At 36.7% G+C, this 16,675-nt stretch overlaps 2 protein-coding genes across 2 annotated transcripts; both read left to right on the forward strand.

The window, feature by feature from the left end:
- The first annotated feature begins 3,658 nt into the window (after nucleotides 1–3,658).
- LOC124537897 lies at nucleotides 3,659–4,993 on the forward strand. The gene is made up of 2 exons (XM_047114856.1): nucleotides 3,659–4,139; nucleotides 4,239–4,993. The coding sequence occupies exons 1-2, from the start codon at nucleotides 3,659–3,661 to the stop codon at nucleotides 4,817–4,819; spliced, it is 1,062 nt and encodes a 353-aa protein (XP_046970812.1). The 3' UTR covers nucleotides 4,820–4,993.
- A 1,051-nt stretch (nucleotides 4,994–6,044) lies between these two features.
- Nucleotides 6,045–6,767, forward strand: LOC124537741 (ATP-dependent DNA helicase pif1-like). The gene has a single exon (XM_047114632.1). It carries the CDS (start codon nucleotides 6,045–6,047, stop codon nucleotides 6,765–6,767), a length of 723 nt encoding a protein of 240 aa, XP_046970588.1.
- Nucleotides 6,768–16,675: the final 9,908 nt, after the last annotated feature.

Consider the following 16,675-nt stretch of genomic DNA (forward strand, 5'->3'; position numbering starts at 1 on the left):
CAACCTGAAGGGCAGCTTCGTCAGGGCTCTGAAGACTGCCGCTGACTCCATAAAAGGAGCAGTTGCGGATCTCAGAGCCCTGACCATGTCCGAGGAGGTGGCCCGCCTGGAAGTTGCCAACGCACAACTTTTGGGCCAGCTGGCCGAATTACGCAGGGAGATGGCCCAGATGCGGCAGAAACCAGCGCAACCGAGCGACCCAAGTGAACTGAAGCGCATAATGGAAGATGCGTTGAGGAGTAGCCGGGAGCAGTTCAGCACCATGCTGAACGCCCGGATGGAGGGCATCGAGCGCGGCCTCCTTCAGGAGCCTTGGCTGCGACCTCCGCTGGCCGCAGACCGCAAAGCGGCGCAGACTGCGGTCGCAACTGCACGGGCGACGATATCATCTGAGTCGCCCACTGCCGAGGGTTCGACCAGGCGGAATGCGTAAATGCATTTCCTCCTAGTAAAACAAAAAAAAAAAGGTTTGTTTTATACTGATGCGAGGTAATTGCACATACAATTACTTACTGAAAATAATTTTAGGCACCTAAGTAAAACTAATAATAAATATAAAGTATATTGTGAGGGATGGCACGGTGGACATATGTCGAGCGTGTCACACTCCGGGCGAATCCCTTAGACATTTTATTTCCGGTTGTTCTCGTCTTGCTAACGGAGAGTATTTGCACATACTGCACATTGACATAACCAAGTGGCCAAGATTATCCATCAACAACTTGCACTTAGATACGGTCTTGTGGTATCAGAGGTACCATACTACAGGTATGTGCCCGACCCAGTTCTCGAGAATGGTCATATCACACTGTACTGGGACCGATCTATAATCACTGACAGTACTGTTGTAGCCAACAAGCCTGATATAGTGGTGATAGATCGGTCAGAGCGCCGCGCGATAATTGTTGACATCACCATGCCTCATGATGAGAATCCCGTGAAGGCTGAGAAGGATAAACGAATAAAATATCTTGACTTAGCTCACAAGGTTATCGACATGTGGAATGTGGATACAGCAGTTGTTGTGCCGATAGTTGTTTCAGCGAATGGTCTAATGGCCAAGAGCTTTGACCAACACCTTAAGAGACTCTCGTTAGGCAGCTGGGTCAAGGGCCTGATGCAGAAGGCAGTACTCTTCGGCACGGCGCGTATTTTGAGGAAGTTCCTCTCGCTGGAGCCCTGACCACCGGTGGCTTGGACCCTGTTCCCGCTACTGGTTGGCCTCTGTATTTCATATTTTTAAAAATATTTTATATACTTTGTATTTCATATTTAAAAATGTACTATATGAGTAAAAAAATAAATAAAGAAAATAATATAATAAATATATTAACTTACCGATCTGATGGATATTCCAATTTATCCTCAATCAACTGCAAAGTATCTAGGGTTGTTTCTTTAGATAATCGGAATCTGTTACAGAAATCTAAATCGTCGTATTCCTCGAAATAAGAACGCCGTTCTTTAAAAATTCTTAGGCGTCGTATTATTGTGGCTAAGTAATCAAATTTTTCTAAAACATTATTTTCGAAAATAAAATTGTACGCAGCGTCCATCTTGAATTTAATTGTCTGTTACGGTCTAACGGGCCTCTAGAGCGGAGATTAAATTTAACGGCTTATTATAACAAATAAACACGCGTTAATTCGTGGTGGGACACTCGATAACTTTAACAGTCCGTTAACTGACTTAACAATACGTTAAATATTTAACAGGGTATGGTGAAACTAGACCTTAAGTTCTTTAAACTTTCCTGTGTAAATTGGTGAATGGTGTCATTAACAGTCCCTGTTTATTGAAACAATTAAATATTTCTGCACCGGTGAGGACATTAAGACCGTCGTCTTATACTCCATTTGTAGAAAAACCTACACGCTCACGTCAAGGACGCTACTCTCCAATTAATAGATTAATGTTGAATTACAATCTAATATATAAATTCTCGTGTCACAGTTTTCGTTCCCATACTCCTCCGAAACGGCTTGACCGGTTTTCATGAAATTTTGTGAGCGTATTGAGTAGGTCTGAGAATCGGCCAACATCTATTTTTCATCCCCCTAAATGTTAGGGGTAGTCCACCCCTGATTTTTTTTTAAATTTTTTATATAAAATTTTTAGTTTCTATTTTTTATGATACAACATACAAAAATACATACAATCGTTAATTTTTACCCTTCAACGATCAACCCTCATTTTTTAATAGCCATTTTAGTAATTTAATCATTTTTTATCTCCGGTCGAAAACTGATCAATCATCATTAAATTAGTTATCCTCACCAGATGTCTTCAAGTGTCACTTCTGACCCAGTAAACAGCACGGAGTAGGGATGAGAACGAAGCCGGTCTCCTTCCTTTCTCACTCCCTACACAGTTGTCGGCCATCATTATTGTTTATACATCAAGTGTAGTAGTAACGTTGACAATTATTATTTTGCTATCTCAGTGTAACTCTCAAATAAACTTTTAATCATTCCTATTTTATCAATAATAATTAAATTATCAATTTTGAGTGTATTTTGCACGATTAGTTTATCTAGTGATTTTATAACCTCAAAAGTACTCAACACGTGACACGAGCTTCCAATAACAACGGATTTTGTGTTGTAAGTATACTTTTTTTTATTTATATCGAAAATGTTGTTGTTCTTATGAAAATGTAATTTTAATTTAATTTTATTAAAAAAATATAATTGAACAATTAAGATTTTCATAGTTTCCAAAAATTCAATCATTATGAATCTTTATTTTGAAATGTCAGTGGAAATATTGGTTGTATGAAAAAATTATAAGAGACAATGTTTTCATAAAATTTAATTTTTTACTTTTGTTTGAAATTTTTTTTTCATAAAACTTATATTTTTGTTAAACTTTCAAAAATTAAAACTAATCATTTCAAAACTGTGGCAAAAATCCTGGCCCTAATTATACTTTTAACATTTTTCATAATTAAGTAATTTCAATAATTCTATTTATGTGTGTTTTGTACAGTGAGCAATGCCTAGAAAACGCAAAGGGGCTGATTTGAGCCGTAATACAAGTAAGTCTCGAAACTTGCGAAATAGAAGATCCGAAAGAACCGAAGAAGAAATCCAGCAACAAAATACTGATGCACGTGTCAGAATGGCGCAATTGCATCAAGAAGAGCCAGACGATACACGAGCTGAACGCAATGAAGTCAGAAGATTAGAACAACGACAATCACGCCGTTTCACAGTCAATAGACGCAGAACAAATGACCAACAACGACAACAGGTACACCGAGCATTTATATCTGATTCGTTCCTGCGTCTAGCATTCCAGTATTAGCCCGATATTGAATATTATGCTCATTCAAAGGTGGTAATTAGTGCTACGTCAACAAGGAATGTCCGCATAGTCATGTTCTAAAATTCAAAAATGAGCCAGCTGGGATGTGTTGCGCGTCAGGAATAGTGCAACTACCTGAAATTGAAACACCACCTTAACCATTGAACGGCTTACTTATCGGCTCGGATCCAGATTCTAACGTGTTCCTGAAGTCAATTCGAAGATTCAATTCATGCTTTCAAATGACATCGTTCGGTGCAACAGAAATAGTTCGAAATACTAATGCAAATGCTCAACAATTCAATTCTACATTCAAAATCAGAGGCCAAGTTTATCATAAAATTGGCTGCCAATGCCAAACGAACCACATAAATTTTTACAAATCTACTTTATGGGCGGCGAGGATTCCGGAAACGCACTTGCCAATCGCGTGAATGCACGTTGTGATTATAATAACCTTGATTCACTTTATGCCAGGCGCATCGTCAGTGAGCTAGATGCTCTTTTGAACGAGCACAACGAGTTGTTGAAAATATTCAAATCACATATGCACCAATTACAAAGCGATAATCACGCTATCGTCAATTATCCTGATAAAACACCAACTGGAGAGCATATTCGTAGATTCAATGCACCCGTTGTTGATGATGTTACTGGAATCATGGTTGGCGATTGCACAGCTGCACGAGAAATTGTGATTCGTAGAAGAAATAATAATCTTCAGTTCATTGCTGACACACATCATTCATATGACGCTCTCCAATATCCGCTAATATTTTGGAAGGGACAAGACGGATATTGCATAAACATAAAACAACGAGATCCCGTATCAGGTACTTAATTGATTATTAATTTGATCATTAATCATTTAACAAAACAATTAAATTATTGAACGTAATAAATTTAAATTAATTTTTATGAATAAATTACAGGAGCTGAAACAAACAAGAACGTAAGCTCAAAGGATTATTATGCGTACCGATTAATGATTAGACGTGGCCTGGACAACGTCATTTTACGATGTCGTGAGCTTTGTCAACAATTCATGGTCGACATGTACGCGAAGATTGAGAGCGAACGACTACGATACTTACGATATAATCAACAAAAGCTGCGCGCGGAAGAGTACATTCATTTGCGAGACGCTATCAACAACAACGCCGACTTCGCCAAAATTGGTAACCATGTCATTTTACCATCATCGTACGTAGGCAGTCCACGTCATATGCAAGAATATATACAGGATGCTCTGACTTTCGTGCGCGAATATGGACGACCATGTTTATTTATCACGTTCACATGTAATCCAAAATGGCCAGAGATTACATCTTTGCTACTGCCTGGCCAAAATGCAATACATCGCCATGACATTACAGCACGTGTGTTCAGACAAAAGTTGAAGTCTTTAATAAGTTTCATTACTAAATCACATGTATTCGGTCCCACACGTTGCTGGATGTATTCGATTGAGTGGCAAAAGCGAGGATTACCTCATGCACACATTTTGGTTTGATTCATCGACAAAATCCGTCCTGAAGAAATCGATAGTATCATTTCTGCGGAAATTCCAGATCCATCCACTGACCAGCTGCTGTTTGATATTGTTACAACAAACATGATTCATGGTCCATGTGGTACTCTTAATAGTTCATCGCCTTGCATGGCTGATGGAAAATGTACTAAAAATTTCCCTTAATATTTTACCAATGATACGGTCACAAATGTCGACGGATACCCAATATATCGTCGAAGAAATCCTGAAAATGGCGGACAATCATTTATTAAAAATATCATCAACACAGACATTGATATTGACAATCGTTGGGTGGTGCCATATTCGCCTCTGCTGAGCAAGACATATAATGCTCATATTAATGTTGAGGTCTGCAGTTCTGTGAAGAGCATCAAATACATTTGCAAGTATGTCCATAAAGGCAGTGATATGGCTGTGTTTAGAGTGGAAAATACTAATGTGAATGCTCCTCCAGTGAATAAAAACGATGAAATAACGCTCTACCAAATTGGTCGGTACATCAGCTCCAATGAAGCACTTGGCGTATCTTTGGTTTTCCAATTCATGAACGGGATCCAGCAGTTGTTCAGTTAGCCATCCATCTTGAAAACGGTCAGCATTTATTTTTCACGAACGAGACAGCGATTGAACGTGCAATAAGTCCACCTAAAACTACACTCACTGCATTTTTTGAATTGTGTAATCGTGCGGATGTTTTTGGTGCCTTTGTACGAACATTACTCTATTCACAAGTACCACGCTATTTCACATGGACTGAAACAAAACATGGATGCCCCGCAAGCAAGGCTCACCAGTTGCTGCATGTCTCAATTTATTTAAATCAAACGCCTTGGGGCGATTATTTACAGTCAATCCAAGACACACTGAGTGCTTTTATCTTCGACTGTTGTTGGTTAATGTTACTGGCCCATTATCATTTCAAGATATACGTAAAGTGAATGGGCAACAATATCCAACGTATAAAGATGCATGCCTTGCACTCGGCTTGCTGGAAGACGACAACCAGTGGGAATGCATGCATGCTGAAGCTGCATTGAACTGTACAGCAATACAAATTCGTCTACTATTCGCTATAGTGTTAACTACATGTTTCCCAGCCCGAGCGCAGATATTATGGGAAAATCACAAAGATTCAATGACTGATGATATATTGCATCAATATCGTATACGGTGCCACGATCTAACCATAATATTCAGCGACGAAATGTACAATGAAGCATTGATTGCTATTGAGGATCTTTGCATTGTCATTGCCAACTTACCACTTAGTAATTTCGGTATGAATTCGCCAAATCGAACTGCATCTGATTTAATGAATACTGAAATGAATCGTGAACTGCAGTACAGTACTGTAGAAATGGCAGCGATTGTTGCCCGCAATGTCCCACTAATGAATGAGGAAGAAAGAACCATTTATGATCGCATTATGCTCGCAGTTTCAGCTGGACAAGGTGGGTTCTTCTTTTTGGATGCACCGGATGGAACTGGCAAAACATTCGTTATTTCGCTAATTCTTGCTGAAATACGATCAAATAATGGCATCGCATTGGCCGTTGCATCATCGGGCATTGCAGCAACTTTATTGGATGGAGGTAGAACAGCTCATTCAGTATTTAAGCTGCCACTAAATATTCAGAGTAACCCTGACGCAGTATGCAACATTAAGAAACAATCGTCCATGACCACTGTGCTGAAACGGTGTAAAATTATTATTTGGGATGAATGTACTATGGCACACAAACATTCACTTGAGGCGTTGAACAGGACATTGAAAGATATTAAAAACAGTGACAAACTATTTGGCGGAACTCTGTTGGTCCTTTCAGGTGATTTCAGACAAACACTTCCAGTCATTCCACGTTCAACATACGCTGATGAGATCAACGCTTGCTTAAAATCATCTCCATTGTGGCGTAATCACAGATAACCCCCAATAGATTCCCCATGCAAGGCAGCCGACGCGCACCACACATATGTGATTTTGTACAGATATAAACGCAAACTCCAGACCTCCACTTCAGTACCGACCATCTATCGGATCCGTACGTACGTGTTTTTTCCACGATTGCCAATCAGATCATCTTTGTTCTAAGTTTGTTCAAAGTCTAATAAAATGACAACGTGTTCTGTGAAATGGTGTGGAAATAATTCTAGGACTTAACTTTTTGTTGTTTAAAATTGGAAATAATAATTAATTAAAGGAAGTTTTAAGATAAATATTTCATATCTTCTCAAATATTAGAATAATGATTGTTTTTGTTTTATTTCAGGTTTCCTAAATGTCCTGATCGAAAAAAAATCTGGATTGAAGCCTGTTCTCGGGGCGAAGGGTGGTTTCCAAGCAACAATAATGTTTGTTTTAACAAAATTTGTTCAAGGCATTTTTCCGAGGACAGTTTTTACTACATGAAGGAGCGAAGACGGGTTATGGGAACTGCTGTTCCCAGTTTGTATTTACCAGTTTTGACAGTGCCCATGGAAACATCATCTTTACCAAATGTTAGTGGACTAGGTGTAAATATTTCAAAAACTTCTCTTATATCGGAACCTGGTCCATCTTCATCTACGTCGATTCCTGCTTCTCCAAAAAACATAGTGCAGCCCTCTTCGAATTCAACTCAAACAGAGGAATCAGGAACACCCCACAGAAAACGAAAAATACATCATATCCCAACTACTCCATCAGCATATGACAGTCCAAATAAAAAACGTCTTTGCAGAAGAGTTTTGGAATTAGAAAACACAGTAGAAAGAAAAAATAAAAGTCTAAGACAAGTACGTGATCGCAATAGAAGGCTTATTCAATTCTGTTTCAAACACATGTGAAAAAATATGTATGTTAAATTATTTAAAGTAATAATAAGTAAAGTCATTTATATTGCTGCTATTTCTTGTCTAGTGTGAAAAAAATATAAACTCATGGTCAGGTATCAAATAAGAGTTACATTTGTATGTTTCAAAACATTTATTTATTTTGTGATTATTGTCATGTAGTTGGTGGTTGGAGATGTGATTAAAACTGTTTAAAAAAAACTATTTTCCCCCTGCCCTTGTCTTGAAAGTTTTTGAAGTTATACTTGTCCAAGAAAAATAACAGACTTGGGGAAAGATATTGCTAAAAATAATTTGTTTTGATTTCAGGTCAAGGCAATCATGTTAAAGTTATTAAAAGGCTTAGTCAGAGGGTATTAAATTTAACCCAAAAATGCAAAATACAAAAAAAACAAATTCAGGTAGCTATGAAATTATCTCAATCCAAATTGTTCATGAGAATAATTGAAACAATGCCTGATTCCTTAAAAACATTCATGACAATGCAATTGAAATGTAAAGTTGGGGCAAAGGGAAGAAAATTTACACTAGAGGAAAAAATTATGGCAGCATCCATTTTAAAACAAAGCCTTTTAATATAAAACCAGGTATTAACGAAGAAATTTTTAACCATTTAAAATTAACTGTCAGAAAACATCCTATTGAAAAGAGGTTGTATACCCTTTTATTTGATGAGGTGGCATTGTCACCTGGTCTTTACTTTTCCAGAAATGAAGTTATTGGCTTTGAAGATTTTGGAGATAAAAAAACAAAAAACATTGCTGATCATGCACTAATTTTGATGATAAAAGGTATCAACTCTAAAAGAAAGCAACCAATCTTATTTACTTTTTGTAAAAGTGCTACCAAAAAGTTGGACTTGAAAAAAATATTAATAGCCGCCATAAAAGAAATGCAACAAGTTGGCATAATTATAATTGCAACTATTTGTGACCAAGCCACTATTGATGTTAGCACAGTAAAAATGTTGCAAAGAGAGACAAGAGAAGTATTTAAGAGTAGTATTTAAGAAAAAATAAGGAATATCAATCAAAAGCATTTGAAGTTGACGACATGAAAATCTTTCCATTATTTGATACACCTCATCTATTAAAAGGACTACGAAATAATTTCATGACAAAAAATATTAAATTTGTTCAAGAGAAAAAAGAAAAGCTGGCAAAATGGGAACATTTAAGAAATTATTGAATGAAGACAGAGGAGAAGATGAATTGAGAATCATTAATAAATTGACAGAATACCATATAGATCCAAAAAAAGTGACAAAAATGGAAGTAAAATATGCAGCCCAAGTTTTTAGTCAGCGAGTGTCTGCAGTTATGAGATACCTAGCAAGTAAGTTTGAAAGAAAATAGCTTAACATTTTGATCTTAGGGCAGAATGATAATAATAATATTGACATTTTTGTAAGAAGTTGTTTGAAAGTTCATAATGAGTGTCATGTGGAATTCATTGAATTATGCTTTAGATGAGAGAATTTGTCTGCCATAATAAATTGTATGTGTCAGAAGTTGAATGTGTATATATTATATATTTGCTTGTGCTTGCTACACACAAGTTTGTGAAGGAAATTAATTTAACCCCCTGATCTTTTTTTAATATTCAATGCAAGAATTCTAAATGTCTTTTATTAAATCTTTTATTTAAATTAATATTTTAATTGGCTGAGAATTCAACATTTCTTACCTTGTTACAGAACGACAAATCCTACCACCAGAATGTGAAGACACTGCTGACCTACTGCTCCTTTTTGATAAATTATTTGATTCTTTTAATGGCCACTCATACCATGATACAGCAAAAGTTCCCAAGGGGTGTCTAAAAAATAACTCTAAGCACTTCCAGTTCTGGGATGAAATAATGCCAATTTTAAAATCTATTACATTTCAAAAAGTAATAAAAAATTGTGATGGCACAGTAACATTTAAGTATGAAAAAGTGCCATCTATACATAATTGGATACATAATATAATTGCATTTAAAGAAATGTGGAAATATGTAAATGAAAATTTTAAAATAATCAAAATATTAACAAGAAATTTCAATCAGGATCCCCTTGAGAATTTCTTTTGTTGTATCAGAAGTAAGGGAGTTAGAAACGTTAAACCCACATGCATGCAATTTATGAATGCGTATAAAACATTATTGATTAACACATTCACGGACATCCCGTCCACAGCCGTAATTTTAGTCATAAGAACAATCTTTATTAACATAAGAATTAACAACATTAAATGCTTAAATATATATATACAAATATGAACTAAAACTAGTTACTGTATAAATCTTGACCGCGTGGAATGGTGGCAAGAATGCTAGCAGCATTTCCCCGTTGAATCGCAATTCCGATCCTCTGGGCAAAAAACGAACCAGCCCTCCTGTCACCAGTGGAGGCAATGAGGCGAGGTGTTATACTTTTGATGAAAGTCATAAGTAATATGACAACACGTCTGTGGCCGATCAATTTCAATTCATAAAAACTACCCTTCCCGTCTGTAGCCGCTCCGATTTTCATAGCAATATAAGAAGCCACGTGATCAGGTGTCACAACGCACTTGGTCTTTAAAAGATTCGTGTCATAACACAACTTCTAGGTAACATTTAGTACAAATGCGTTTACGAGTTTACTCACACATACGTGAATGACATCCCGCTTGTGGGCATGACCGATACATTATTGTTATTTGACGTCTCAAGGCCAGTGTCACGGCGCGCGCGCTTCGCGTTGGTGTGTGTCACGGGAGCGCTGTCTAGTGATTTTCGTATCAATAAAAAGGTAAATATGATGGCAAATGTGTTTTTATATTATAATTTTTTACGTAAATTACTTATTTACGATTCTAATGGCACTATTTATTTATGTAGGTATGTGATATTTATATTATTTTATTAGTGTAAATATAATTTTACTATTTATCGTTGCAGATGCCACCAAAACGTAAGAAGGGTGAAGCTGCTATCCGTTCACGCCTTTTTGATGAGTTCGAAGAAGGAGAAAGCTACCACGACCCATTCACTGATGAGGAGGGTGAGTACGGTTCCGACAAAAACTATGAACCAAGAATGGAAGACAGTAGCAGTGACTCCGAATTGGAAATATTTCCCCGAATGAAAGTTAAGGCTGTCACGATACGAAGTGATAGTTCAAATGATGAGTCTGTTATCGAAAATAGTGATGACGATGAAAATATATTCCATTCGGGCCACTCACTGCACAGGACTCTTGGGTTACCCCTACCTCTCCACGACAGCTCTCCTGTTCCAGGCATCTGCACCTCTTTGAATAATCATGAAAATGCTCAGCGATCCGCTGCTACATCCCCTTCCCTGCTTGAAACAAATACGACAGCCGAATATTCGTCAAATGAACCCATCACCCGAGAGGTAAATAGTAGCCCGGTACTTCACGACCAAGACCAAGAAGGTACATCTGAGCAAACTACAGTCCCAGTCTGCATCTAAAGGAGGTTGTCCTTTAGATGCAGACTGGGAAGAATCACTTGCCCCTATACCTGATTTTAATTTTGATTCCTGTTTAACTGGCCCACGTATCCCCATAGATGAAACTACTACAGAACGAGATATTTTCGATCTGATATTTACACCAAACATTGTTAAATATTTAGTTGACCGTACTAATGCCTACGGAAAATCTTTGGCAAGTCAAAATAGACCCCATACGAGATATTCCCGCCATAAAATTTATCATGAAACGAATGAAGAAGAGATGAGAAAGTTTTTGGGTCTTTCTTTACTTTCGGGTCATATAAGTGTACCCGATAAACGTAAACTACACACATCAACATTGTCTAGGGATATTTTGAATTTACTCAATTATTTCAAAATTTATTAAAGATAACATGCAACATGTTTATATTTTTATAAAGCCCATTTATCTGACTATACTCCAGAATAAAAAATAAACCATATTATTTTGCGTAAACAATTTTATCCTTAAATAAAGAAAAAACGTAAAATAATGGTAAAACTAACAAATAATGTTGGTCTCAAGATAATGTGAAAAATATAAAAAAGTTATTGTTTTTAACAGTAATATGAAAAATCAGTAGTCTGTGAAACTATCCAGGACATTTATAACGTCCTGCAACACAGACGGCAGACGGCTATCATGACCAGGGAATCGCCAAACACGTACTCTTCGTGTATCGGGATGGAAACCGAACCGAGACTCATCGGTAAACAGCACTACAGACCACTGGTTATCATCCGAGAGCAAATTTACACGAACCCACTCTAGTCGTCGTCCACGATTTCCTCGGCGAAGTGCTGGAGTACGAAACGGTCTGCGAGCATGAAGGTTAGCTTCATGCAGCCTTCTCCTTACAGTTTGGTCACTCACAAGCAACTGGTCCTCTGGCTGGAGCCTCTGAACCAATTGAAGTGCCGTAACATTTGGTTCTCTTTTCGCGGCAACTTGCAAATATCGATCTTTTCGTTGATTGGTTATGCGCTTCCCACCTGGATATCTTTCAGTCACTTCACCAGTAGCAAGGTAGCGTGACCATAACCTAGATATGACGTTTTGTCTTGTTCCAATCTCCTCAGCAATTCTCTGTTGAGTAGCCCCAGCTTGGAGCATGCCTCCTGCCCTTAGCATTTCTTCTCTCGTTAAATGGCACCGCTGCATGATGCACACAATAGGTTTAACTCGAAATTAATCGATAACTTGTTATAAAACTTAAATTGGACACAAAAAAATATCTTAATATGACGGTAGGTAAACGAAACCTTCGGCCATCGCTACCATTATGTCGCATAAAAATTTTATTTTTATTTATTTTTTTCAAATTCAAATTTAGAATCGTCCAAGAAGGTTTACAAAATAGTCTTTCATCAAAAGATTTTAAAACCGGATATGATTTTTTGAGTTTAAGAATTTTATACAAAATATCCCTAGACGGTGTTGATGTGTATATTTTCACAACGTGATGTTTTATATTATCACCCCTTATTTAGCTACATTATGTCAGGTCGGAGATATGAGCAAATTATACGCTGCCTCTGTGCTTCAGAACTAGAGGCCAAAGGATCTGAAAAAATAAATGGATTTATTGATATAATAACTCAAAATTTTCAACTTGTTTACTATCCTGAGAAAGAATTATCACTAGATGAATCTCTCGTGTTATATAGGGGACGTCTGGCCTTTAGGACCTATATGAAAAGTAAAAAGACCAAATATGGTATAAAATTTTATGTTTTGACGTCTCATGACGGCTATGTGCTAAATATAAAAATGCACAGTGGAAATCAGGATGTTGATGATTCCGACAGGACTGGCACGAAGTTGGAAAATCTCGTCTTGCGGTTAATGAGACCTTATTTACTAAAAGGTCACGAGTTATATATGGATAACTTCTATAATTCAGTGCCTCTATCTGAGAAGCTTTTGGATTTAAAAACCCACACGACTGGTACTTTGAGATCTAATAGAAAGGGTAACCCTACTTTTATAGCAAAGAAAAAGTTGAAGAAGGATGAATATATTTGGTTGCGCAAAGGGAAAGTTTACGTCAGTCATTGGAAAGATAAAAGACAAGTGTTGATGTTGTCCACATTGCATCACCCAGAAATAGTTGAAACAGAAAACAGGTATGGAAAAAAACGGGATAAGCCAAAAGAAATAATTCAATATAATAAATATATGTCGGGGATCGATCGAGCAGATCAGATGATCAAATATTATTCATGTCCCCGTAAAACTATCCGCTGGTATAAAAAAGTAATTTTTCACCTTTTAGACGTTGCTGCTTGGAATTCTTACTTTCTGTATAAAAAGTATAATAAACAAGAAAAATTAGAGTTTATAGAATATAGAGATAAATTGATCAAGAGTCTTATAAATATACAAAATAACTTGTCTGTGAAAGATCTTTTACCTAAGGGAAAAATTACTTGGAAAAAGTATCCAGTAAGTGCATCAAAGCCAGATTCTTCTACTGTCAACTTAGGCATAGGACATTGGCCAGTGCGTATACCTGCAAAAGAAAACTCAAAAAACAATTTTTCCTTTTTGAACTGTAGAGTTTGCCAAAATCATAAAATACGTCGAGAAACAAGCTATAGATGCAAAGGATGTCCAAGTTCACCACCACTTTATCCAACTTGTTTCGAAGAATGGCACGCTAACTTGAACACCGACACCGATAATGAAAATGAATAGCTGTCATTTACATAAGTCTATGGTTAGCAGGATAGTTTTAATATTTATTTTCAGATAACTGACTGAAGTTGAACTGACTGATAAAAAGAATAAGGCTGTTTTTGTGTTCCTACTATAAAAAAAAACTAAGTTTAGATGTTAAGCTTTAGTTGGTCTGATTTGTTTATAGTTGATAAGAAGAATTTTATAATATTTTTATATTATCTGTCAAGGTAAATAATTTGATATAAAGAAGAGGCTATTGATTATGTTCCAAAAATTGATATGTTAATGTTTACTATTAAGTACTTATTTAGAAGCTAAGTTTTGTTTATTTTACTAAGATGGTTTTAAACCGATATAGTTTAATATTATCTGTTATTGATACAAAGAGGAGGCTGTTAACTATCTTTCTAATATTGTTAAATGTCGAATTATTGAATATTCAGAAGGTTGATCTCTAAACTGTGACTATTAGTGTTAAATGTTACGTTTGTTTAATTATTATATTGATTTTCAGTTCCTAAAAAACTTTTATTTCCTTCTTCCTATTCAGTTCTATAACGTACTTATACCTATGCGGCATTAAATGTCTAGTCATACGTCTTCCGCCTGACAGATTCGCCTATGAACGTAGATGTCACAATGAAAATAACATAGCTATATTTTGTAGGACATACCGCCTGCAGTGCAGGTGATACCGCCTGTGAACGTAGCTGTCAAAAAACATATTATTAACTTGACTTACAGTGACAATACGTCTGCAGGCGGTAGTGGCTGTGACCGTTGCTGTCCTTATATGCAGTTCTATACATATTAGTTATGACATAACGTCTCACGCCGATAACGCCTATAGGCGTATTTGGCATAATACACACACATAACAGTGTTTAATATGGCAAACCGCCTGGCGGCGGAAACGTCTGTAGCCGTTGTTGTCAGATCATTATTTAGAAATAATTTCAGTTATGGCAATACGTCCTGGGACGGTGTAAAAAAATTAATGGAGGTTTTGTGTGCCATGTTACAAATGTTTGAAGGGGGCTTGTGTCCGTGAATGTGTTAATAATATGAATTCACCTCATTCAATTAACGCTAATTGTGAAAAGGATGACTATCAACAGCTACAATCAATGAAATTTTTACTATCAGAGAAATCTGTATCTCTAGATTCTCCTAATTTTGCATGTGAAATTGATTCTTTGATTACCACAATGCATCAAATTAAATCTGGTGACTCGATTTTGCATGAGGAAGCAAAGAAATATGTTGCAGGCTATGTAATCAAGAGAAGCAAATCTAAAATATTTAAAAATTGTAAAAAATGTTTGATCGATTTGCTGAAATCTGAAGCTGATCCTAATTCCTTCAATTATGCAATTGATTACACGAAAAAATCTTTATTTAATGACTTTGGTTTTACTTCAATAGAAGTAAACAATGAAGAAAAACCAAAGTGTGTGCTTTGTTTGAAAATACTATCATCCGAATGTATGCTTCCAAGTAAGTTAAAGCGACATCTCGAGACAATTCATCCGACTATGGCTAATAAATCGCGCGATTTTTTTCACCGGAAATTACAAAATTTAAATAAGACGAAAAACGTATTCACTCAGCAGGCCTCAGTACCCAAAAACGCACTGTTAGCATCATTCAAGGTGGCATACAGGGTGGCAAAATGCAAAAAACCTCATACTATTGCAGAAGAGCTTATTTTACCGGCTGCTCGCGACATGGTGAATATTATGATGGGAGAATCAGCTGAAAAGTTAAATTCCAAGATACCCTTATCTAACAATACCATCAGTCGAAGAATCCATGACATTGCCGAGGATCTCAATCACCAATTAATAGAAAAAATTAAAAGCAGCGATTTTGGTTTGCAACTTGACGAGGCCACTGACAGTAATGATGATGCACATCTTATTTGCTACGTACGCTTTGTGGCTGACAATATCATCGTCGAAGACCTTTTATTCTGCAAAAGCATTACGGGAAGTGCGAAAGCCCAAGACTTGTATGAAATTTTAGACAAGTTTTTACAGAAAATTGTTTGGATTGGAAAAAGTGTATCGGTGTATGTACTGATGGTGCTCGATCGATGTCTGGCAAGTATGGGGGATTACAAGCGCTTATTCGTAAAAAAGCACCGAATGCTATGTGGACCCATTGCATCATCCATAGGGAAGCTCTTGCATCAAAAGCCATGAGCTCTGAACTGAACCAAGTACTAGAATGTGTAATTAGTTCGGTAAACTACATAAAAACTAGGCCTCTAAAAGCCAGACTTTTTAAAAAACTATGCATAAATATGGGAGCTGAACATACAGCTCTGCTGTACTACTGTAATTCACGATGGCTTTCACGTGGAAATGTTTTATTTCGTGTGTTTGAATTACGCGAAGAAATTTGCACTTTTTTACAGCAAGAACGTCAAGAAAATGCTAAATATTTAACTGAACCTGATTTTTTGCTAAAGCTAGCATATTTATGCGATGTGTTTGAGAAATTAAACAATTTAAATCTGTCTTTGCAAGACAACAACACGCACATTCTGAAGCTTTCGGAGAAGATTGCGGCGTTTAGAAAGAAACTGCGGTTGTGGATAACAAAGTTGAAAGAAGGCGGCGGTCAAGATTGCTTCCCGCAATTGTATAATTATGCGGCATCCAATAAACTGGTTGTTTCACAAGACCTGATTGCCCTTTTCACGGAACACCTAGCGAAGCTAACTGAATACTTTTCGAAGTACTTTGCAGATGATGATGTTGAAAAATTTGCGTGGATCCAAGACCCTTTTCATGCACAAAGTCCACAAGGATTTACATCACAAGATGAAG

This window comes from Vanessa cardui, chromosome 19 (assembly GCF_905220365.1).
Source record: "Vanessa cardui chromosome 19, ilVanCard2.1, whole genome shotgun sequence".
Classification (NCBI taxonomy): Eukaryota; Metazoa; Arthropoda; class Insecta; order Lepidoptera; family Nymphalidae; genus Vanessa; species Vanessa cardui.

Coding starts and splice junctions, on each gene's coding strand:
- LOC124537741 (XM_047114632.1), top strand. CDS start 6,045: ATGTACAATGAAGCATTGATTGCTATTGAGGATCTTTGCATTGTCATT.
- LOC124537897 (XM_047114856.1), top strand. CDS start 3,659: ATGCCAAACGAACCACATAAATTTTTACAAATCTACTTTATGGGCGGC. Junction 4,140..4,238: donor ACAACGAGATCCCGTATCAG/GTACTTAATTGA, acceptor AATAAATTACAG/GAGCTGAAACAAACAAGAAC.